General features: G+C 41.3%; 1 protein-coding gene across 1 annotated transcript in view; it reads left to right on the top strand.

Moving 5' to 3' along the window:
- Positions 1-278: 278 nt before the first annotated feature.
- The window catches only part of LOC124711906, a 48,102-nt gene continuing 24,391 nt past the window's right edge, over positions 279-23,989 (top strand). Inside the window, exon 1 of the mRNA XM_047242158.1 lies at positions 279-404. Coding sequence (XP_047098114.1) covers positions 348-404 — 57 coding nt within the window. The 5' untranslated portion in view covers positions 279-347. The remainder of the gene's footprint in view (positions 405-23,989) is intronic.

Here is a 23,989-nt window from a genome sequence, read left to right as displayed (position 1 = left end):
ATTTCGAGGATGGCCTTCGCAATCCATTACCAGACTTTTTGTAAGAGGACGAGTAACAAAGTTATTCGTCATCGTCTACTGCTCTAGCATTGCGAATAGGGCTATTTCCGTATCGTGTTTCCCAGCATACGTGACACAAAAGTAGCTAAACGACGCAGTTCTAGTCATGCGACGGCGATTTGGGTGGCAATTTTGTAAAGACTGGCGCAACGGAAGCTCTCTGAACAGCGCCGACAGATAATCAGTGGGAACGACTAGTGCCTGCGCGGGCAGATATCCTTCAAATAAAGGATGCACCTCCACGGATTTCCAATTGTTTGGGGACGACGGGACGTTAGGACGCTACCATGACATTTTCTGTCCGATTCTTTACAGTTACTCTGCTGTTGGGTGCAGTCGTATTCGTAAGTATTTTTGAGACTTTATTCCATATGCGATAGATTGCATATATTCTATTGTTTCAGTGTGCAACTATACCGAAGAGCCAAAGAAACTGACAGATCTGTGTAGGGGCCCCCGCGAGTATGCAGAAGTCCCACAACATGACGTGTCATGGACTTGGCTCATGTCTGAAGTGGTGCTGGAGGGAATTGACACCATGAATCCTGCAGGATTATGCATAAATTCGTCAGAGTACGAGGGGGTGGAGATCTATTCTGAGCAGGACGTTGCAAGACATCACATATGTGTTCAATAAAGTTCATATCTGTGGTGGCCAACGGAAGCGTTGAAACTCAGAAGAGTGTTCCTAGAGCCACTTTGTAGCAACTCTGGACTTTTAGGTTGTCACATTGTCTTGCTGAAATTGCCCAATGGCAAAAGACATGAATGGATGCAGGCGATCAGACAGGATGCTTACGTACGTTTCACCTATCAGAGTCGTACCTAGACTTATCATGGGTCCCAATTCACTCCAACTGCACACTGCTCATACCATTACAGAGCCTCCACCACCTTGATCACTCCCCTGCTGACATGCAGGGTCCACGGATTCATGAGGTTGTCTCCATACCCGTACACGTCCATCCGCTCGATACAATGCGAAACGAGACTCGTCCGACCAGGCAACATGTTTCCAGTTATCAACAGTCCAACGTCGGTGTCGACGGGCCCAGGACAGGCGTAAGGCTTTGTGTCGTGTAAGAGGTACACGAGTGGGCCTTCGGTTCCGAAAGCCCGTATCTATGATGTTCCGCTGGCTGGTTCGCACGCTTTTTGTTGGTGGACTAGCACTGAAATCTGCAGCAATTTGCAGAAGGGTTGCACTTCTGTAAAATTGAAAGATTCTCTTTAGTTGTCGTTGGCCCCGTTCTTGGAGGATCTTCTTCTGGCCGCAGCGATGCCAGCGATTTGATGTTTTACCGGATTGCTGATATTCACGGTACACTAGTGAAATGGTCCTACGGGAAAATCCCCACTTTATCGCTACCTCTGAGATGCTGTGTCCCATCGCTCTTGCGCCGACTGTAACACCACGTTCAAACTCACTGCCATTGTAGCAGCAGTAACCGATCCAACAATTGCGCCAGACACTTGTTGTCTTGTATAGGCGTTGCCGACCACAGCGCCGTATTCGCCTGTTTCCATATCTCAGTAATTGAGTACGCATGCCTACGAGTATACCAGTTTCTTTGGCGCTTCACTGTATTACACGTCTTACGAGGTGTCTTTAATCAGAAAAATATATACATACTTAAAACATCATTTGCGCAGAATAGTGCGCTGCTATAAATAAGGATTGAACAAAAACGTGGGAACACGGCAAGGAATTCCTGTTTGAACATAAATATAAATGCAGATGATATTGGGGACCAGGACAGTGTTCTGTGTCGCGTTGGCTGCATGTCTCGGAGCTACATGAATTCGAACTTGGGCACACTGTTGGCACTCGTATGATGGGTGCTTCCGTAACCAAGGCAGACAAAGCGCTCCGTGTTTCGAGAGGCATCATTTGAAAATTTACATCGCATACCAGGGGAGCACTCAGTCACAACGCGGATGCCAGTGTGTGTTGAGTGGTCGGGACAAATGGTCGTTGAAGAGGATTGTGACGAAAACTGAGAGGACGATGGCAGCAAAAGTCACTACAGAACAGAATGTCACACCCGCGAACCATGTCGGCTCCAAAACAACACAAAGGGAGCACCGTAAACAGGGTATTGCAGGGCGAGCTGGAACTGTAGCCATAAAAAAATATTTCTCTTATTATTGTTGCTATTATAAGACAATACGTGTCGTTTACACATTTTTATAATTCATCTGTGTGAATCCCGATGCCTTTAATGGTTCCGAAATTTTTTAATGTTAACACCTTAAACGACTATTTACAGCCGGCCGGAGTGGACGAGCGATTCTAGGCACTTCAGTCTGGAACCGCGAGACCGCTACGGTCGCAGGTTCGAATCCTGCCTCGGGGATGGATGTTTGTCATGTCCTTAGGTGAGTTAGGTTTAAGTAGTTCTAAGTTCTAGGGAATTGATGACCTCAGAAGTTGTCCCATAGTGCTCAGAGCCATTTGAACCTTTTTTTTTTATTTACAAACACGTAGAGGAAAGTCTTTTTTGGCGTAGCAGAATATTTTGTAGAGATGTTGTTGTTGTGGTCTTCAGTCCGAAGACTGGGTTCGTACAGCTCCCCATGCTAGTCCATCCTGTGGAAGCCGCTTCAATCTACAAGCATTTACATCTGTTTACTCCATTCAGTGCTTCCGCTCTCTCTCTCTCTCTCTCTCTCTCAATAATTTTTAACACCCACAATTCCCTCTATCACGAAGCTAACGATCACTTTATGCCTTTATTCCTCTTATGTGTACCATCAACGGATGCCTTCTTTTACTCAAGATGGTGTAGCACAAAGTTCTTTTTTCCTCAGTTCGATTCAGTACCGACCCACTAGCTGCTCGAACTTCCCACCTAAACTCCCTAGTGGATGAGAGGGGAGTGAGTCAGGTGATGTTATTAAATCTGTACATTGAGCAAGTAGTATAAGAAACCAAAGCGAATGGCGGCCGTGGTGGCCGAGAGGTTCTAGGCGCTTCAGTCCGGAACCGCGCGACTGCTACGGTCGCAGGTTCTAATCCTGCCTCGGGCATGGATGTGTGTGATGTCCTTAGGTTAGTTAGGTTTAAGTAGTTCTAAGTTGTAGGGGACTGATGACCTCAGCTGTTAAGTCCCATAGTGCTGCCATTTGAACCATTTGAAATCAAAGCGAAATTTGGTGAGGGAACTAAAATTCAGGAAAAACAGAAGAAACTTAGAGATTGGTAATGATACTGCAGTTCTGTCAGATACAGAAATGGACATGGTAGGTGAGTTGAATGGAATGGACAGTGTTTTCAAAAGAATTTACAAGACGGAAATCAACAAAACGAAAAGAAAGATAACTGTAAACAGTCAAATTAAATCAGACGATAGCGAGGAAATTCGATTAGACAATGAGCCACCGAGAGCAGTCGATGAATTTTGTGCCTTGGGCAGCAATATTACTGACATTGGCGGAAAAATATAAAATGCCTGTGGCACAAAAATCATATCCGAAAAACGCCGAACATAAATTTAGGTATTAGGAAGTCTTTTCTGAAGATATCTGTATAGAGCGTAGACTTATATACAAGTGAAACGTGGACCATAAGTACTTCAGACACGGAATGAGCAGAGGCTTTTGAAATGCAATGGTACTGAATAATGCAGTGTATATGTGATTTGCATGACGAATCTCCATTGTCGATTTTATCGATAACATACTAAGATAGCTTGATAATCTGACAGTGTGTTCAACGTTATGCATAAGCGTGTGGCGAATAGAGCAGCTGAAACTGATTATTAGATACAGGATAGGGCAGAAAAGACAGGCTATACCAAGTACACAAATCAAAAAAGTTTGCATCACCTCGGTTCCCAGATAGACGAAGATAGACGTTGAATGTGAATATTTTATCACAGTCCCTTTGACTGTTCAGAAATGTCACTAAATCCGCCAAATGATGTAAACAACTATGCATGAGCAGCGCTATTAGACGAGATCTGACAGCCGATCAGTTCCAGTCATTCCACGAGGAAGGAGGTACACGGCTCGTGTTGTCTGTAGTTCAACCATGCCTAGACGGTCAATACCGCGGTTCGATCGCGTCCGCATTGTTACTTTCTGCCAGGACGGGCTCTCGACAAGGGAAAAGTCCGGGCGTCTCGGAGTGAACCAAAGTAATGTTCTTCGGACATGGAGGAGGTACAGAGAGACAGGAACTGTAGATGACATACCTCGCTCAGGCCGCCCAAGAGCTACTACTGCGGTGGATGACCACCACCTACGGATTGTGGCTCGGAGGCACCCTGACAGCAACGCCACCATTTTGAATAATGCTTTTCGTGCAGCCACAGGAAATCGTGTTACGACTCAAACTGTGGGCAATAGGCTGCATGATGCGCAACTTCACTCCCGACGTCCACAGCGAGGTCCATCTTTGCAACCATGACACCATGCAGCGCTGTACAGATGGGAACAACATGCTGAATGGACCGCTCAGGATTGGCATCACGTTCTCTTAGCCGATGAGTGTCGAATATGCTTTCAACGAGACAATCGTCAGAGACGTGTCTGGAGACAATCCGGTCAGGCTGAACGCCTTAGACACACTGTCCAGCGAGTGCAACAAGCTGGAGGTTCCATGACGTTGTGGGGTGGCATTATGTGGGGCTGACGTACGCCGCTGGTGGTCAAGCCGTAACGGCATTACGATATGTGAATGCCATCCTCCGACCGATTGTGCAACCTTATCGGCAGCATATTGCCGATCATTCGTCTTCATGGACGACAATTCGCACATTTTGTGAATGCGATCCTTCAGCATAACGACATCGCTCGACTAGAGTGGCCAGACATGAACCCTATCGAACATGCCTGGGATAGATGGAAAAGGGCTGTTTATGGACGACGTGACCTACCAACCACTCTGAAGGATCTACGCCGAATCGCCGTTGAGGAGTGGGACAATTTGGACCAACAGTGCCTTGATGAAGTTGTGGATAGTGTGCAACGACAAATACAGGCTTGCATCAGTGCAAGAGGACGACAACTGGGTACTAGAGGTACCGCTGTGTACAGCAATCTGGAGCACAACCTCTGAAGGTCTCGCTGTAAGGTGGTACAACATGCAATGTGTCCTTTTCATGAGCAATAAAAGGGTCGGAAATGATGTTTATGTTGATCTCTATTCCAATGTTCTGTACAGGTTCCGGAACTCTCGGAAACGAGGTGATGCAAAACTTTTTTTGATGTGTGTATATCGTTACATTTTAGCAGATAATATGGCATATTTTATGACGTCTCCAAATAATTTTAATAGTTACAGCTGCCGATTCGATATGGCATTTTTTGTACTGGAACATATTTTCGAAGAACGTGACATAACGTGTGTGGAGCTTCTACATCTACATGGATACTCTGCAAATCACATTTAAGTGCCTGACAGAGGGTTCATAGAACCACCTTCACAATTCTCTATTATTCCAATCTCGTATAGCGTGTGGAAAGAATGAACACCTGTATCTTTCCGTACGAGCTCTGATTTCCCTTATTTTATTTTGGTGATCGTTCCTCCATATGTACGTCGGTGTCAACGCAATATTTTTGCATTCGGAGGAGAAAGTTGGTGATCGGAGTTTCGTGAGAAGATTCCGTCGCAACGAAAAACGCCTTTCTGTTAATGGTGTCCAGCCCAAATCCTGTATCATTTCTGTGACACCCTCTCCCATATTTCGCGATAATACAAAACGTGCTGCCCTTCTTTGAACTTATTCGATGTACTTCGTCAGTCCTATCTGATAAGGATACCACACCGCGCAGCAGTATCTTAAAAGAGGACGGACAAGCGTAGTGTAGGCAGTCTCCTTAGTAGGTCTGTTACATTTTCTAAGTGTCCTGCCAATAAAACGCAGTCTTTAGTTAGCCTTCCCCACAATATTTTCTATGTGTTCCTTCCAATTTAAGTTGTTCGTTATTGTAATATCTAGTTTAACGAGTTCCTTTTAGCACTCATGTGGATGGCCTCACACTTTTCGTTACTTAGGTTCAACTGCCACTTTTCGCACCATTCCGATATTACTTCTAAATCGTTTTGTAGTTTGTTTTGGTCTTCTGATGACTCAATTAGTCGATAAACGACAGCGTCATCTGCAAACAACCTAAGACGGCTGCTTAGATTGTCTCCAAAATCGTTTATATAGATAAGGAACAGCAAAGGGCCTATAACACTACCTTGGGGAACGCCAGAAATCACTTCTGTTTTATTCGATGACTTTCCGTCAGTTACTACGAACTGTGACCTCTCTGATAGGAAATCACAAATTCAGTCACATTCAGTCAAAAGCCTTCCGGAAATACAGAATTCCGGAATCAATCCGAAATCCCTTGTCAATAGCACTTAACACTTCATGTGAATTAAGAGATAGTTGTGTTTCACAAACACGATGTTTTCTAAACCCATGCTGACTGTGTGTCAATACACCGTTTTCTTCGAGGTAATTCATAGTGTTCGAACACAATATATGTTTTAAAATTCTGCTGCATATCGACGTTAACGATATTGTCTGTAATTTAGTGGATTATTCCTACTACCTTTCTTGAATATTGGTGTGACCTGTGCAATTTTCCAGTCTTTGGGTACGGATCTTTCGTCGAGCGAACGGTTGTATATGATTGTTAAGTATGGAGCTAATGCATCATCTTACTCCTAAAGGAACCTAATTGCTATACAGCCTGGGCCAGAAGACTTGCTTTTATTAAGTGATTTAAGTTGCTTCACTTCTCCGAGGACATTTACTTCTACGATACTCATGTTGGCAGCTGTTATCGATTCGAATTCTGAAATATTTACTTCGTCTTCTTTTGTGAAGGCATTTCGGAAGGTTGTGTTTAGTAACTCTGCTTTGGCAGCACTGTCTCCGATAGTATCTCCATTGCTATCGTGCAGAGAAGGCATTGATTGTTTCTTGCCGCTAACATACTTCACATACGCCCAGAATCTCTTTGGATTTTCTGCCAGGTTTCGAAACAAAGTTTCGTTGTGGAAACTGTTATAGGCATATCGCATTGAAGTCCGCGATAAATTTCGTGCTTCTGTAAAAAATCGCCAATGTTGGGTATTTTGCGTCTGTTTTCGTCTGGTTGACATTTGTATTGCAGACAGAACTAAGAAATAATGATTTAGTACAGGTTCTTTCAAAATATGGCCAGTTTCAAAACTTTCCATTTGAAAGCTGGTCCAGTACGTACAAGAATCAGTGTTACAATGGCATCAGGTCAGTGCAGTTGTTTATTAGAGTTTCTATCCCAGATCTGGTTGCATGGCACATGTTATCACCTCAGAACAGAATCCTATCTGTCGTTTGTGTAACGAGCCAGCGTACCTTCGCGAAAAGTGTCCGCAGTGGGTCTTTGTTTTGAACAATATACTAAAACAGCGTACCAGACAACAACTATAAGATATGAGACCTGCCGTTAATGTACAGGATAATAGAGGAGCCACCAAAATTGAGTGTCTTATTTGACGACTTCCCTCCTTTGAGTAAAGAAACAAGAAAAGCATCACTAGATGAAGAGACTGGTAGTGACGTAAGTGGAAAGAACACTCAGTTCCAACCCGTAACTACTACCTAAGAAAACAGTATAACAGTGGTTGACGCGGGAATTTGTCGAAAAGTTAGTGGCCCATAAACTGGAATGTAGTATCATCTCACTATAAACAATCCTCAGAAGAAGAAAACGCGACCACTGGGAAAGGAAACTTTGAACTCAGAAGAAGGAGAAGGTGGTGGAAAACCATCACAGTCCCCGAGAAAGTAGAAGTCTGATACAGTAATGAATTTACTGACCGTACTTGAGATGGAAGCAATAAATCAAGTGCAAGCTGTGGTATAACATTCACATCAACCACATGTAACAGACCACCTGAATCCAACGCCACAAGAAATTGAATAACTCATCGTGCTACATAGCAACGACAGTCGACTGAAACTTCAACAGTTCTGAATGAAAATGAAAACAACATCCAAGGAAGCAAAGCGAAATACACTCATAAATACTCTTACTGTCAGTAAGCTGAGCACACTGTTAGGGACAGTGAGAAAATCTCCGGCAGTCAGAAGTTACTCAAACACCAAAGTGGAGCAAAATCGTCAAAATTGAAGGCCAAACCAAACTAACTGTGAAGTTGGGTTATACGAGGGTTGCCCAGAAAGCAATGCACCGCATTTTGTTCTTCAGCAATTCTTTATTGAACATAATGAGAATTACACACACGAAAGAATGGTGTTTTATCTACACATCCTATTTTTCCACGTAATCACCATCGCGTTGTATGGCCTTTCCCCAGTGTGAAACAAGGGCGTGTATGCCCTGTCGGTACCAATCTTTGTCCTGTAGGCGGAGCCAGTGCTTCATTGTGTGAATCACCTTCCCATAGTCCTCAAAATGTCTTCCACGAATGGCATCCTTCAATGGCCCAAACAAGTGGAAGTCCGAGGGGGCTAGGTCAGGTGTGTCGGGTGTGACAGCTGTGGATGGTCTCCCCGACCGCTGCAAATCGTGGAGCTCGGTCGAACCACCTTCTGATGGCCGTTCCCAGCGACTAACTGTGCTTCTGTCGTCAGCAGGAGCTCCATAGATTTTGCACATGCGTTTGTGAATATTCCCCACAGTTTCTTTCTCTGCAGTGAGAGATTCAATGACGGCACGTTGCTTGTAACGTGCATCACCTACAGACGCCATTTTGAAACTGTCCTGCAGCTATGCTATCTGTCTGAAGTGAAGAAAACTTGTCGCGCTCACTCAGGAGACTTGAAATAATATATACGTAACGTTTCGCATTCGTAGCGTTGTTTTCGGATGAGAAAAAAAAGCAGTGCAACCCTCGTATATTTTTTAGCTTGATTACCAGGTTTGACAGTCATGTTCATATGATGAGGTGATCATCATGCTGAAGGCTGTAGGGGCATCAGCTTTGTACAGTGTCAGCAGTGCAAAGTGTTCCTTTGCTTCAACACCAACGTAAATTAATTTACACATTCCACAAGAAATAAAATTAAATTAGGACAAGCAATGCTAACTTAAACACTGATCCATGTGGTAAATTCAGGCAAAGCAACAATGCTTTGAAAAATTCAGCTATAGTAATATTGCTTAAGTATTTTTAATTGTTGAAAGGTTTGATAACAAATGTGTATCTTGACCTATTTTGAAACCTAAAGCAAATATGAGGTACATGAATAAAGCAAATGATTGCTTTTTTTTACATGAAGCAACCCTGAACTTACAAATTTCTTTGTAGAATTGTCCTGCTTAAGTCCTGAGATATAAAATATGGCACTATCTACAAAACGTTCACAATGGTTTCAGAAAATGTTTTGAGCGTCGTTCATGACTAACTACCATTAACACAAAGCAGTCAACACAATAATAGCTTTCTTCCACTTTTAATAGGTACTTGGGACCGAAGATGATATAATTTTGTAGATATATTCAGCGAGATATGCGGATACATTGTTTGAAATTTATTTCGAATAGAGTTAGTAGCAAAGAACGAATAAATTTAAACGTCATGCGCGATGCGGCAGTTTTTCACGTATCTCTTTATGACGTCATATCTCCTGAACTACTTGTCGTACACTGATATAATTATGCAGTTACATTCAATGCTATATGTGAATACCGTCTGAAAAATGTATCGCGAATATAGTTAGTAGTAAAGAAGTAATAAATTATAACGTCATGCCTCAGAGGCATGAACAGCGGAAAAGTACTAAGCGATAATCCTTTTTCCTTTCATCGTTTTGTTGGGATCGTTATGGAGAAGAAATTTCGTAAAGATTTGAAATTACGTGTAAAGTTTATTTGCAAGTCGCTAAGTGCTCTCATTCTCAAATACTGAGCGAATAAAGTCGGGAAATTCACGCGTCGTGGGGTACGCTTCTTTTTCCACGCCACCCCTTTCATAGATAGGTGGTTCTTACCCCTCCCCCTCCTCCTCTTCCCCCCCCCCCCCCCCAAGCGATTGTTACCTGTCAGTAAGGTACACACACACACACACACACGCACATACATACACACACACATATCCATTTTTATAATACGTATGTATTAGCATGGAAACACAAGAGTGCTTACTTTTGTAACGTTAAATACTTGTGGAATTAAAAAATATGAACATTTTGGTGAAACTTCTTAGAAAAATTACATTGATATTGCCTTTTTGCAGTAAGTCGTCTGTGAAGAGGTCTTCGTCTTCTTTCCATTTTACTTAACTCGCCCCCACTATAGAGAAAATGTGAAAGAGAAAATTTCTCACCATTTGTACATCTTGTTTAAAAGTTTCATTCAAAGTAAATGTAAAAGTTTTGTAATACCTCTTGCTGAATAAAAACATATATCTTTTTTTAAAAAATGTGGTATTGTGGTAGACTGTTCGCCTGCCACGTAGGCTGGGTCGATTTCCAGTTCCAGTTTCAAATTTTTGTACGAGTTCTACGAGTATTTATTTGAAGCATAAACTACATACACATGAAAAAATTAAGTTGTAATGTTTTTTTTTTTATTTAAATGATCTTAATTTATAAAAAATCGTTTAAGAATTTTAGTTTGCAATGAAAACTGAAGTTTTGTGTGCGATACGTGTTTAGAAATAATAAACATACATTTCCAAACTAATGACAGATATTTGTTAATCAGCATATATTTGATGAATGTTGTATTTAAACTAAACTCGTCCAGCGATTACCAGCATGGAGCGCTACCAACATTTTTTCATGTACTTTGCGATTCACGGAAATGTTCGTAGTACATGTACCTCTGTTTAAAAATTTAAGTCCGCCTGGTATGAAACGCAGTCTACCCACATTACAAGAGAGCACTTTATCAAAGAGGCACTCTGCTCATCAAAGACACTAGATTATTTTAGCTCATTAAAGAAGTTCCGAAAACTTTGAAGTCGACTTTCTCGAGAATTTTTGACAGTTGTATCGAAACGCTCTGAAAGATTGATATTTCAGTCCTGAACCCCGCGTCCCATATATCTAAAATGTTACAAAAGTCCGATTTTACAATGTTACTTTTAATCCATCTTGCAGATCTAAAAGTGGTTCTAGAGGAACCGAAACCGGTCATGTGAATAAACATTTTGCAATCAAAACGGATTATAACCAACATTGTAAAACCACTGATTGCGGTTATCCCATCAGACATTATGTCTGTTTTTGCAAAAAGTCCGATAGGCATATGGTCTCCATGTTAGAACTTGATTGTTCAACGAATGACATGTACACTCTTTTTATTGGTGCACACGCGACGGTACGAGCTACCAATATGTTCCAAAACGCCGTGCATGGAAACGACATTTTTCCGCGGGCTCATACCCCGGGCTCTGTTGGTGACATAAACGTAGGCTCAATTGCTTTGGATAGTCCTTGTATCAGCGACCATTTGCATTCCCACCATCAGGATCGTCTTACTGTAACCATCCTACAGTACAAAGTCAAATTATGAATATTACACACTTCCTCCAGCTTAGACAACTGGAGCAAATCAGTTGGTTCTTTTTGCATTTGATGTGGTCTACAGTGCTCCTTAAGAGGTCTTATGCATGCACCATTTAGTTCACTGGCGATTCCCGAGAAAATGCGGAATACATAATTCCGAGATACAGAGGTTCAACCTTAACTTACTGGTACACGTAAGATACGCACGTTAAATCCGCTATGAGGCAAACACGTAGTTCATGAAGTGACGTAGCACAGGGAAAAATGTTGTAAAATGTCTCCATCATCATCAGAAGGGTTTTTGGAAGCTTACATTTCTGCTGTATTGATGCACATGCAATATTTTTGTGCACATAAAATCCGGTCTGAGGTGTGAGATCATAATATAGTCTTCCGTTATTTCAGTTTCACAAAAGAAAATCGTCAAAATATTACTGACCCATTAAGTTCTTTTCATATGAGTGGGATGCCCTGTTGTAGAAGGGAAAAGAAAGGAACCAGAGGAAAAAATGCACCTGTGGGAACAAAAAAAGGGGATTACACTCCTGATTATTAAAAAACTCTTACTCAAAAGTAGTGTACCAACTGTCTCATTTTATCTTCCTCAGCAACTTTAAAATTTTCTCAAAACATTTGAACATATTCGCACTTTTTTATATGCTGAGAGAGAAGGAGACAGACGAAAAAGTAACTGTTGTTGTTGTTGTTGTCTTCAGTCCTGAGACTGGTTTGATGCAGCTCTCCATGCTACGCTATCCTGTGCAAACTTCTTCATCTCCCAGTATCTACTGCAGCGTACATCCTTCTGAATCTGCTTAGTGTATTCATCTCTTGGTCTCCCTCTACGATTTTTACCCTCCACGATGACCTCCAATACTAAAATGGTGATCCCTCGATGTCTCAGAACATGTCCTACCAACCGATCCCTTCTTCTAGTCGAGTTGTGCCACAAGCTCCTCTTCTCCCCAATTCTATTCAATACCTCCTCATTAGTTATGTGATCTACCCATCTAATCTTCAGCATTCTTCTGTAGCATCACATTTCGAAAGCTTCTATTCTCTTCTTGTCTAAACTATTTATTGTCCATGTTTCACCTCCATACATGGCGACACTCCATACAAATACTTTTAGAAACGACTTCCTGAAACTTAAATCAATACTCGATGTTAACAAATTTCTCTTCTTCAGAAACGCTTTCCTTGCCATTCTCTCTACTTCGACAATCATCAGTTATTTTGTTCCCCAAATAGCAAAACTCCTTTACTACTTTAAGTGTCTCATTTCCTAATCTAGTTCCCTCAGCATCACCCGACTTAATTCGACTACATTCCATTATCCTCGTTTTGCTTTTGTTGATGTTCATCTTATACCCTCCTTTCAAGACACTGTCCATTACGTTCAACTCCTCTTCCAAGCCCTTTGCTGTCTCTGACAGAATTACAATGTCATCGGCGAACGTCAAAGTTATTTTATTTCTTCTCCGTGGACTTTAATACCTACTCCGAACTTTTCTTTTGTTTCCCTTATTGCGTGCTCAATATACAGATTGCATAACGTCGGGGATAGGCTACATCCCTGTCTCACTCCTTTCCCAACCACTGCTTCCCTTTCATACCCCTCGACTCTTATAACTGCCATCTGGTTTCTGTACAAATTGTAAATAGCCTTTCTAACCCTGTAGTTTTCCCCTGCCACCTTCAGAATTTGAAAGAGAGTATTCCAATCAACATTGTCAAAAGCTTTCTCTAAGTCTACAAATGCTAGAAACGTAGGTTTGCCCTTCCTGAATCTTTCTTCTAAGATAAGTCGTAGGGTCAGTATTGCCTCACGTGTTCCAACATTTCTACGGAATCCAAACTGATCTTCCCCGAGGTCGGCTTCTATCAGTTTTTCCATTCGTCTGTAAAGAATTCGCGTTAGTATGTGTGACTTATTAAACTGACAGTTCGGTAATGTTCACTTCTGTCAACACCTGTTTTCTTTGGAATTGGAATTATTATATTCTTCTTGAAGTCTGAGGGTATTTCGCCTGTCTCATACATCTTGCTCACCAGATGGTAGAGTTTTGTCAGGACTGGCTCTCCCAAGGCTGTCAGTAGTTCTAATGGAATGTTGTCTACTCCGGGGGCCTTGTTTCGACTCAGGTCTTTCAGTGCTCTGTCAAACTCTTCACGCAGTATCATATCTCCCACTTCATCTTTATATTATTCCATAATATTTTCCTCACGTACATCGCCCTTGTATAGACCCTCTATATACTCCTTCCACCTTTCTGCTTTCCCTTCTATGCTTAGAACTGGGTTTGCATCAATGCTCTTGATATTCATGCAAGTGGTTCTCCTTTCTCCAAAGGTCTCTTTAATTTTTCTGTAGGCAGTATCTATCTTACCTCCTAGTGAGATAAGCCTCTACATCCTTACATTTGTCCTCTAGCCATCCCTGCTTAGCCATTTTGCACTTCCTGTCGATATCATTTTTGAGACGTTTGTATTCCTTTTTGCCTGCTTCATTTACTGCATTTTTATATTTTCTCCTTTCATCAATTAAATTCAATATTTCTTCTGTTACCCAAGGGTTTCTACTAGCCCTCGTCTTTTTACCTACTTGATCCTCTGCTGCCTTCACTACTTCATCCCTCAAAGCTACCCATTCTTCTTCTGCTGTATTTCTTTCCCCCATTCCTGTCAATTGTTCCCTTATGCCCTCCCTGAAACTCTGCACAACCTCTAGTTTAGTCAGTTTATCCAGGTCCCATCTCCTTAAATTCCCACCTTTTTGCAGTTTATTCAGTTTTAATCTACAGTTCATAACCAATAGATTGTGGTCAGAGTCCACATCTGCCCCTGGAAGAGTCTTACAATTTAAAACCTGGTTCCTAAATCTCTGTCATACTATTATATAACGTATCTGATACCTTTTAGTATTTCCAGGTTTCTTCCATGTATACAACCTTCTTTCATGATTCTTAAACCAAGTGTTAGCTATGATTAAGTTATGCTCTGTGCAAAATTCTACCAGGCGGCTTCCTCTTTCATTTCTTAGCCCCAATCTATATTCACCTACTACCTTTCCTTCTCTCCCTTTTCCTACTGTCGAATTCCAGTCACCCATGACTATTAAATTTTCATCTCCCTTCACTACCTGAATAATTTCTTTTATCTAATCATACATTTCACCAATTTCTTCATCGTCTGCAGAGCTAGTTGGCATATAAACTTGTACTACTGTAGTAGGCGTGGGCTTCGTGTCTATCTTGCCCACAATAATGCGTTCACTATGCTGTTTGTAGTAGCTTACCGGTACTCCTATTTTTTTATTCATTATTAAACCTACTCCTGCATTACCCCTATTTGATTTTGTATTTATAACACTGTATTCACCTGACCAAAAGTCTTGCTCCTCCTGCCACCGAACTTCACTAATTCTATCTAACTTTAACCTATCCATTTCCCTTTTTAAATTTTCTAACCTACCTGCCCGGTTAAGGGCTCTGACATTCCTCGCTCCGATCCGTAGAACGCCAGTTTTCTTTCTCCTGATAACAACGCCCTCTTGAGTAGTCCGCGCCCGGAGATCCGAATGGGGGACTATTTTACCTCCGGTATATTTTGCCCAAGAGGACGCCATCGTCATTTAATCATACAGTAAAGCTGCATGCCCTCAGGAAAAATTACAGCTGTAGTTTCCCCTTGCTTTCAGCCGTTCGCAGTACCAGAACAGCAAGGCTATTTTGGTTAGTGTTACAAGGGCAGATCAATCAATCATCCAGACTGTTGCCCTGCAACTACTGAAAAGGCTACTGCCCCTCTTCAGGAACCATACGTTTGACTGACCTCTCAACAGATACCCCTCCGTTGTCGTTGCACCTACGGTACGCCTATCTGTATCATTGAAGCACGCAAGACTCCACACCAACGGCAAGGTCCGTGGTTCATAGGGGTAATAAATAATGGAAAAAAGTAGACAGTTATAGTGGTATAGAAAGGAGAGACAATGGCAGTGAGAGTGAAAGAGGACACGGTGGCAGTCGGACATAGTTCACAGCGACAGAAAGGAAAAGAGTGAAGGAGTGAGGGTCAGTAGGAGAGAGATAAAATTTGGAAATTTGTGGTAGGTTCTATGGGGCCAAACTGCTGAGGTCATCGGGACCTAAACTTACACACTATATAATCTAACTTAAACAAAGTTACGCTAAGGACTACACACACAAACACACATATGCCCGAGGGAGGATTCGAACCTCCGACGGGGGGGAGCCGAGCGGACGGTGACAAGGAGCCTAAGTAAAGGGACAGAGTAAGAGGAAGTAGGTGAAAGCGAATGATAATGAGAGGCAGAGTCTATAATAATGACAACAAGGAGGAGAGCGATAGTGACAGCAAAAAGAGACAGAAGCAGTGGAAGGAATAAATGAAATAGTAGCAGTAAGAGAGAGCAAGAAGGAGACAGTAACAGTCAGCTGAGAAAGTATGAGAAGGACAGAACGTGAAACAGGGCACAGTCACAGAGAGACACAAAGAGATAATGACAATGAGTTCGGCTCAATGAGTGAGTGAGAATGGGCAGGTGGGAGTGGATGAGTATAAGCGACTTACAGCAATGGGCTAATGGGTGTGCGGGAGTGAGAAGTGAGTTGCGTGTTAAAAAGAGCAGGAATATGTTCGCATGCCAGACTTTTGGCGAAATTTTTAAAGGTGCAGAGGAAGGTAGAATGAGGCAGCTGGAACACCACTTATCAGTCAATGTCTTTTAATAAACAGGAGCCTATTCGCCTTTTTTATGCTCGTATAGAAGAATTTTTCGGCTGGTATTGTACGTATTGTAAGTAGATATAACTTTTTTACTAACAGTCTTTTTCTGTCTGTTTTAGATCTGAAGATGATTGCTAGCACAATCGAAACAAGTCATGTCATTTTATAACCCAAGATCTAGACAAATAAAGTTATTTAGAAAATTAAGATCGCTTTTCGACATTATTGGCCATGTAAGGCCTTAATAACTACACTTGAGGCAAAATCACATCTCAGGTCAATGAATGAACTAATAAATTACTCTTTTTTGGTCACTTAGCCCTTTTTTTCATTCTTTACTCCTTATTGACGTGTTTCGATCTCAGCATCATCAAATCGTAATGAATACTTACTATACAGTCAATTGTAAACATTCTTCCTTAACATCAGTGGCCAAAATGATGTTACGAAAAAACATTTACAATTAACTAGACAACACAAGAATCGTGGCCCGGCGACAAGCCGCATTTTCATCCACAAAAATTACATCGTTGTTTGGGAACAAGGCCATGAATGCCTGCAAATTGTCTCCAAGTAGCCGAACATAACCATTTGCAGCCAACGATCGGTTCAGTTGGACGAGAGGACGCAGCACATTCCGTGTAACCACAACCTACCCCATAATGGATCCGACACCAGCTTGCATAGTGTCTTGTTGACAACTTCGGTTCATGGCTTCCTGGGGTCTGCACTACACTCGAACCCTACCATCAGCTCTTACCAAATGATCTGATCAGGTCACGGTTTTCTACTCGTATAGGTTCCAACCGATACGGTCACGAACCAAGGAGAAGCGTTATAGACCATATCGTGTTGTTAGCAAAGAGTTTCGCAATCGGTCGTCTGCTGCCATAACCCATTAAAGCCGAATTTCGCACGTTGTCCTAACGGATACGTTCGTCGTACGTCCTGCATTGATTTCTGCGGTTGTTTCACGCAGTGTTGTTTGTCTGCTAGCACTGACAACTCTGCCCGCATCTCGTGGTCGTGCGGTAGCGTTCTCGCTTCCCACGCCCGGGTTCCCGGGTTCGATTCCCGGCGGGGTCAGGGATTTTCTCTGCCTCGTGATGGCTGGGTGTTGTGTGATGTCCTTAGGTTAGTTAGGTTTAAGTAGTTCTAAGTTCTAGGGGACTTATGACCACAGCAGTTGAGTCCCATAGTGCTCAGAGCCATTTGAACCATTTTTTTTGAACTGACAACTCTACCTATACGGCGCTGAATGTCAGTCGTTAACTGAAGGTCATCGGCTACTGTGCTGTCCGTGGTGAGAGATAATACCTGAAATTTAGTATTCTCGACACACTTCTCACATTGTGGATCTCGGAATATTTGATTCCCTAACAATTTCCAAAATGGAATGTCTCGTGCGTGTAGCCCCAACTGCCATTCCGAGTTCAACGCCTGCAAATTTCCGTCGTGCGGTCATAATCCCGTCGGGAAACTTTTCGCATGAATCATCTGAGTGCAAATGAGAGGTCCGCCAATGTACTGCCCTTTTATACCCTTTGTACGCGAAACTACTGCCATCTGTATATGTGTATCTCGCTGTCCCATGACTTTTGTGACCTCAATGTACTGCATGCGCAGAGTTAGAGACCAGTATCGTTGATGTCCGACCGTTCCAGTACCTTAGAGCGTATTGTAAGCTCAGAAATTACGACACCCTGGAGACAAAACATCTTGCAAATCACAGATCGTTGTGAAGAGGTCGATTGCGTCTTCGTATATGTTCGACGCTGTACCTCACATTAATACGATTGCTACAATTACTCAGATCTGTTGTTGACTGGAGGGATGCTTCATTAACAGAGTCCAGTACGCTTTATTGGACTGCGAATGTTCCACAGGGAAGGAAGAGGTGTGCAGTACGACTTCTACGTTAAAATGCGGTGAATAGAAACAATGGGGAGAATAGTAACGACACTTACTGTTATTTCCTACCGAGTCGGAAGGCATATGGGAATATCATTCAAAGATTTGTTTAGTTTGGTAGTGAACAAATCTAACGAGGAGACTATGAATATCAAACTTGACAACACTACAAGTCGACGTTTTTTGTACTATATGACAAACGTCAGATAGGGTGCTGACTTTGCTTACTTCGAACTTTATCTGTAAGTACCAATCTAAATGGTGTTGTTTTAATTTAAGTACGTGGAAAACAAATTTGCAATTCCGTTTCACTAAGCAAACGTTTACTTTTGAAGTACACTTCATTTTGACTTGTGTTTCGGCTAATGTGGGGTAGTGTTTCCGTAATTTGTGGGGTGAACAGAAACCATAATCGTCGCTGTTTCTTCAGAAGAAGGCGAAGAATTTGATGGAAACGAAGAACCATCTGGCATTTTTCTCAATCCAGGAGATTACGCTATGGACAAAGCATGTGCAAAAAGTTAGCAGTCTTTTCGATTTTTCGGTATGAAATTTGTTATTTATATGGTAAAGGTTATGTTGATATTTTTTTAAAAAATCATGGCCGACTAAATACGTTTATTCCAACGGATGAGAAGTCATTTATTATTTAAGGAGATGATGTTCGAAAGCCCTTCATTTCTTCTAGGGGTACGACTTGTAGATTCAAAGACATAATTTTTAAACATGATGTCACTGACTTAAAGTATGAACAAACAAATCAAGTTCATAAATTTAATATTACAACAATGTAAATACAGACATAACTTTGTTTAAAAAACGAGTAGAAACAACAATTCACTCAATTTCCTATTGCATTAAATAAAAAGCTTTTTCAAACAGATAAGTTTTGTTTCTTATTCTCCTAGGTCCAAAACAGTTATTGATATGGCCCTATTCACCCCAAAGGCAATAAACAGAAAAAAATAATAGCATTAATACTGTTGTACCTATTCATCGCTCTCAGCAGGATGAATAGGAATACGGAGTTTTTATTTTTTGTGTTCTGAAAGCATAAATCAGGTCTCAAATGTAATTACGAGTTTACAATTAGGTACACATAATTTTTCTTCTCATACTTATTTTAAAAATTGTCAATTGAATACTGTTTCTACTCAAACCATTTTACGGTAACATTCACAATAGACATAAGCGATTTTCCACATAGGATGAGCAGCACCATAAGTTTACCAGCTGATGGAACTGCACTGGGGAGTATCGTCGTTGTACGAAAGTAAAGAATTGCAGAAAGATATTAACAAAATTTCGACTTGATGATTGTGATAGGCATCTCTCATCAAACGTGGATAAATGGGTCATATAACAAAAAGACAGAACCTGATCTTATCCAATAATAAGATTAGTGGTGAACTTGAGCACGTTAAACTGAATATGTATCTATGGACAAAACCAAGAAGAGATATTGAATGGGGTGACGACGTAAATCTGTAGTAGGAAAGACGAATAGAAATCTCTCTCTTTATTTCTCTGGAGAAATCCACTGCATTCGAGAAAGTAGTACGGTCAATTCTATTGTTCCATTGTTTAGAATCCTTATCAAGTTGGCATGACAACAGACAAAGAACAAATTCTGAGATGCGCTACAAGGATAGTAACAGGTTGGGATATTTCCCATGAATAATAGAGGTGTTGAGGAAATTTAAATGAGAATGCCTGGAAGACAGAAGGCCTAGTTCTCGCTAAACCCTGTTGTGTACCTTTAGGGAATATATATATATATATATATATATATATATATATATATATATATGAGGATCATGAAAACGAGAGAGAGTACGAGACGTATAAATGCACATAACAGTGATCTGCCTCTGATTCATAAGGCAAATGGAATAGGAAAGAAAATCAATAATACTGGTGCGATGTACCCCCGCCAAGCATTGTACAGTTTCTTCCTGAGTATATATGTAGTTGATATAGAGCTAACATCTCACGATACGAGCAAACCGGACGCGTCTAGCACGGCAGGACCACGGAATTAGTGCCACAGTCTCATTTACTTGAAAATTACGGCCGTGCTGTAGCGCTCGCCGCCACTCTTTTAATGTATGCAAACTCTCTCTCTCCGAATTAAAATACGGGCGGCATTACTTACTACGTAAAATAGTTCCCGCGATACCTGAAAGCGACCAGTGTCCGTTTACGTTATATATTTTTTATTACGTCTCAATTTTGCTTTATGTTGCTCTTATTAGTTTGTAACTAATTATTTTTGGATGCCCTGTAAATTAATTTATCTTTATTGAATACATCTTTATTGAATAAGAATTGTATTTCACTGGAACAAGTGCCCAGTATACGCGTCTGTAATTGCCACTGCCGACAGCCAATTCCACGGCTCATCAACCCTGTTATCCAGATTTGAATTATTACGATTGTTTCATCTTTGTGAATTTCAGATTGCTCGATTACGAGAAACTGACGTCGGATAAAGAAATTATAGCCTACTCCTATATTGCAAAAATCAAAAAATCAGAAATATTGAAAAGTTTAATTAATAAAAAAATGTTGTTGTGGGTATCTAACACAAACGTTACTGAGAAATTTTAATTTTGTACACATGTTTTAAAAATTGTAGAAGGAGATTAGTTAATTTTCCTCATTTTTCTTAGTCCGAGAGGGTAACCTCGAGCTCTGAGTATTCCTGAAATTGTCATTACACGAAATTTTAACATTTCCGGTACTCCATTAACACAGAAAGTTGAATTTTACAAATGCTGCAGAGAATTACTAATTTTTCTTTACATGAGTTTCCACTAACAACTGTTTACTAACGATTATTCTTCACATATTTGATAGAAAACAGCAAATATGTTATTATAATTACCAACAATAACGTGAATATGCTCCTTATTGAAAGGCTCTGAAAGACGGATTACCAGCTGCGTCATTCTAACTTCCTCAGCACCTTTAAAAATGATGCCAAAACTTTTGGCCTGTGAACGAATTAGCATTCTTTTTAACATGCAACTCACGTCTCACTCCCACAAATTCCCCTAACTGTAGCTCGCTCTCTGATGATTACGGAGATCCTTTACAGAACATTTCTCCATGCTACGTCACTTTGTAAACTACGTTTTGGCATCACCCCAGATTTTACGTGTACAGGTAGGGTAAATTTGCAGCTCCATATTTCGGAAACGCATAAAAACGTCGAGAAAATTTTCAAGTTTGTTCGACATCGGGATCTTAAGAATATGTTGTAAAAACTACATCCATTCACTGTGCGTAGTGATCTTGGATACTGCGGCTCAGTTTTAGTACGAAAAAGTGGCAAAACGCGCTTTCTTTGGTGTTTCTGTGGTACTGCCAATGAACTAATCGTACCTCTATATGTCCCGTAAGACCCACTGTATATCACAATGTGATTTGCTCCATTTGTCTAAGCAGGTAGAAGTGTTAATTAAATGAAACAACAAGTTTACTGTTACCAGTCAATGTCTATTTATCTCCACGACGCTTTTCAAAGATTTAAACCTCCATCATCAGGTGGATTTACGTTTGTTAGTATGACATTTGTGTGTGCTGTGTTACGAATTTTTTGTAGGAACTTGTGGCACTGTCTTAAGCTGTCACAGGTTCCTTTCACTGTCGTAACACACCACATGTACACTGTCATACATGTGATGTGCTACGACAGTTAAAGGAACCTGTGAGCACTGGAGAGAGTGCCATAAGTTCCTACAAAAAAAAATCGTATTACAACACACACAAATGTCATACTAACAAATGTAAATCCATCTGATGATGGAAGTTTAAACCTTTGAAACGCGCCGTGGAGATAAATAGACATTGACTGGTAACAGTAAACTTGTTGTTTAATTTAATGTAAATAACAGTCACGGTAAAGCCTAAACTAAAATGTTTGCAATTAAAGGTAGAAGTGTGTAATATTCATACTTTGACCCTGTACTGCAGCATAGTGACACTGAGACGGTCCTTCTGTTGGTATGCAAATGGTCCTTATCCCAAGGGCTGTATAAAGCACTTGACCCTACCTATCTATAACCAATATAACACGACGTGACAGCCCCGGAAGAATCCCGTTTCCTTATCTATATGAACGATTTGGGAGACAATCTGAGCAGCCTTCTTCGGTTGTTTGCAGATGACACTGTCGTTTATCGACTAATAAAGTCATCATAAGATCAAAACAAACTGCAAAACGATTTAGAAAAAATATCTGAATGGTGAGAAAAGTGGCAGTTGACCCTAAATAACGAAAAGTGTGACGTCATCCACATGAGTACGAAAAGGAGCTCGTTAAACTTCGGTTACACGATAAACCAGTCTAATCTAAAAGTCGTAAATTCAACTAAATATCTCGGTATTACAATTACGAACAACTTAAATTGGAAAGAACACATAGAAAATGTTGTGGGGAAGGCTAACCAAAGGCTGCGTTTTATTGGCAGAACACTTAGAAAATGTAAGACCTACGAAGGAGACTACCAACACTACTCTTGTCCGTCCTCTTTTAGAATACCGCTGCGCGGTGTGGGATCCTTACCAGGTAGGACTGACGGAGTACATCGAAAAAGTTCAAAGAAAGGGAGCACGTTTTGTATTACCGCGAAATATGAGAGAGAATGTCACAGAAATGATACGGGATTTGGGCTGGAAATCATTAAAAGAAAGGCGTTTTTCGTTGGGACGGAATCTTCTCACGAAATTACAGTCACGAACTTTCTCCTCCGAATGCGAAAATATTTTGTTGACACCGACCTACATAGGGCGGAACGATCACCACGGTAAAATAAGGGAAATCAGAGCTCGTACGGAAAGATATAGGTGTTTATTCTTTCCGCGCGTTATACGAGATTGGAATATACAGAGAATTGTGAAGGTGGTTCGATGAACCCTCGGCCAGGCACTTAAATGTGATTTGCAGAGTATCCATGTAGATGAAGATACACGGCGTTTTGGAACGTATTAAGTAGTACATTCTGTCGCTTGTGTACCGATTATCTACCTGGAGATGAGCTCCCTCTATGTCACTAAATATAAAATTGTTTATTTTATACCACAGAAGCGTTTTATTTATGAATCATCCTCTGTGCCTGTAATACATCTTTGTTATACTCTGACGGACAGAAATCGCAGCCAAGAAGGAGTTGGTAGGCGTGTCTCTACATTTGAAACATGAAGTGTATTCAGATTTTGAGCCACCTGCATCAGAGTGGCGCTAGTAGCGCCATTACGAGTACGTAAATCAGGTTTGCTTTAAAAACACGCCGTAACGGTCGTGAGTGTTTGTTATATTTGAGATTCGACGAGGTGAGTTGATGTTGGCGAAGGATTCCTTTAAGGCTATAAGGACGCCATTATCCGTATCTCACTGAGTTTGAAAGAGGTCGTGTTATAGGACTATGAGAAGCTGGATATTTCTTTGAAGATATTGCAGAAAGACTTGGCAGGAATGTAGCCACTGTATATCATTGCTGGCAGAGGTGGTCACGGGAATGTGCGGTCGCAAGAAGACCGAGCTGCGGACGGTCACGTGGCATTATCGAGAGGAGAGATCATCGAGTTCGATGTATGGCTGCAGCTCATCGAACTGGTGCTGCGTCTGCAGCAGCAGTTTGAGCAGCAGTTGGTACCACAATGATATGAAGAACAGCTCCCTGTAGCGTGCCTTACACTGAATGCCAATTGCGACTTCAGCATTGTCAAGTGAGAGATCATTGGAGTGCAGGGTGGAGGTCTGTTCCGCTTTCTGATCAAAGCTGTTTCTACCTTGG

Source organism: Schistocerca piceifrons, chromosome 8 (assembly GCF_021461385.2).
Source record: "Schistocerca piceifrons isolate TAMUIC-IGC-003096 chromosome 8, iqSchPice1.1, whole genome shotgun sequence".
Classification (NCBI taxonomy): Eukaryota; Metazoa; Arthropoda; class Insecta; order Orthoptera; family Acrididae; genus Schistocerca; species Schistocerca piceifrons.
Note: the sequence above shows the minus strand (reverse complement) of the source record. Positions and strands in the feature narration are given on the sequence as shown.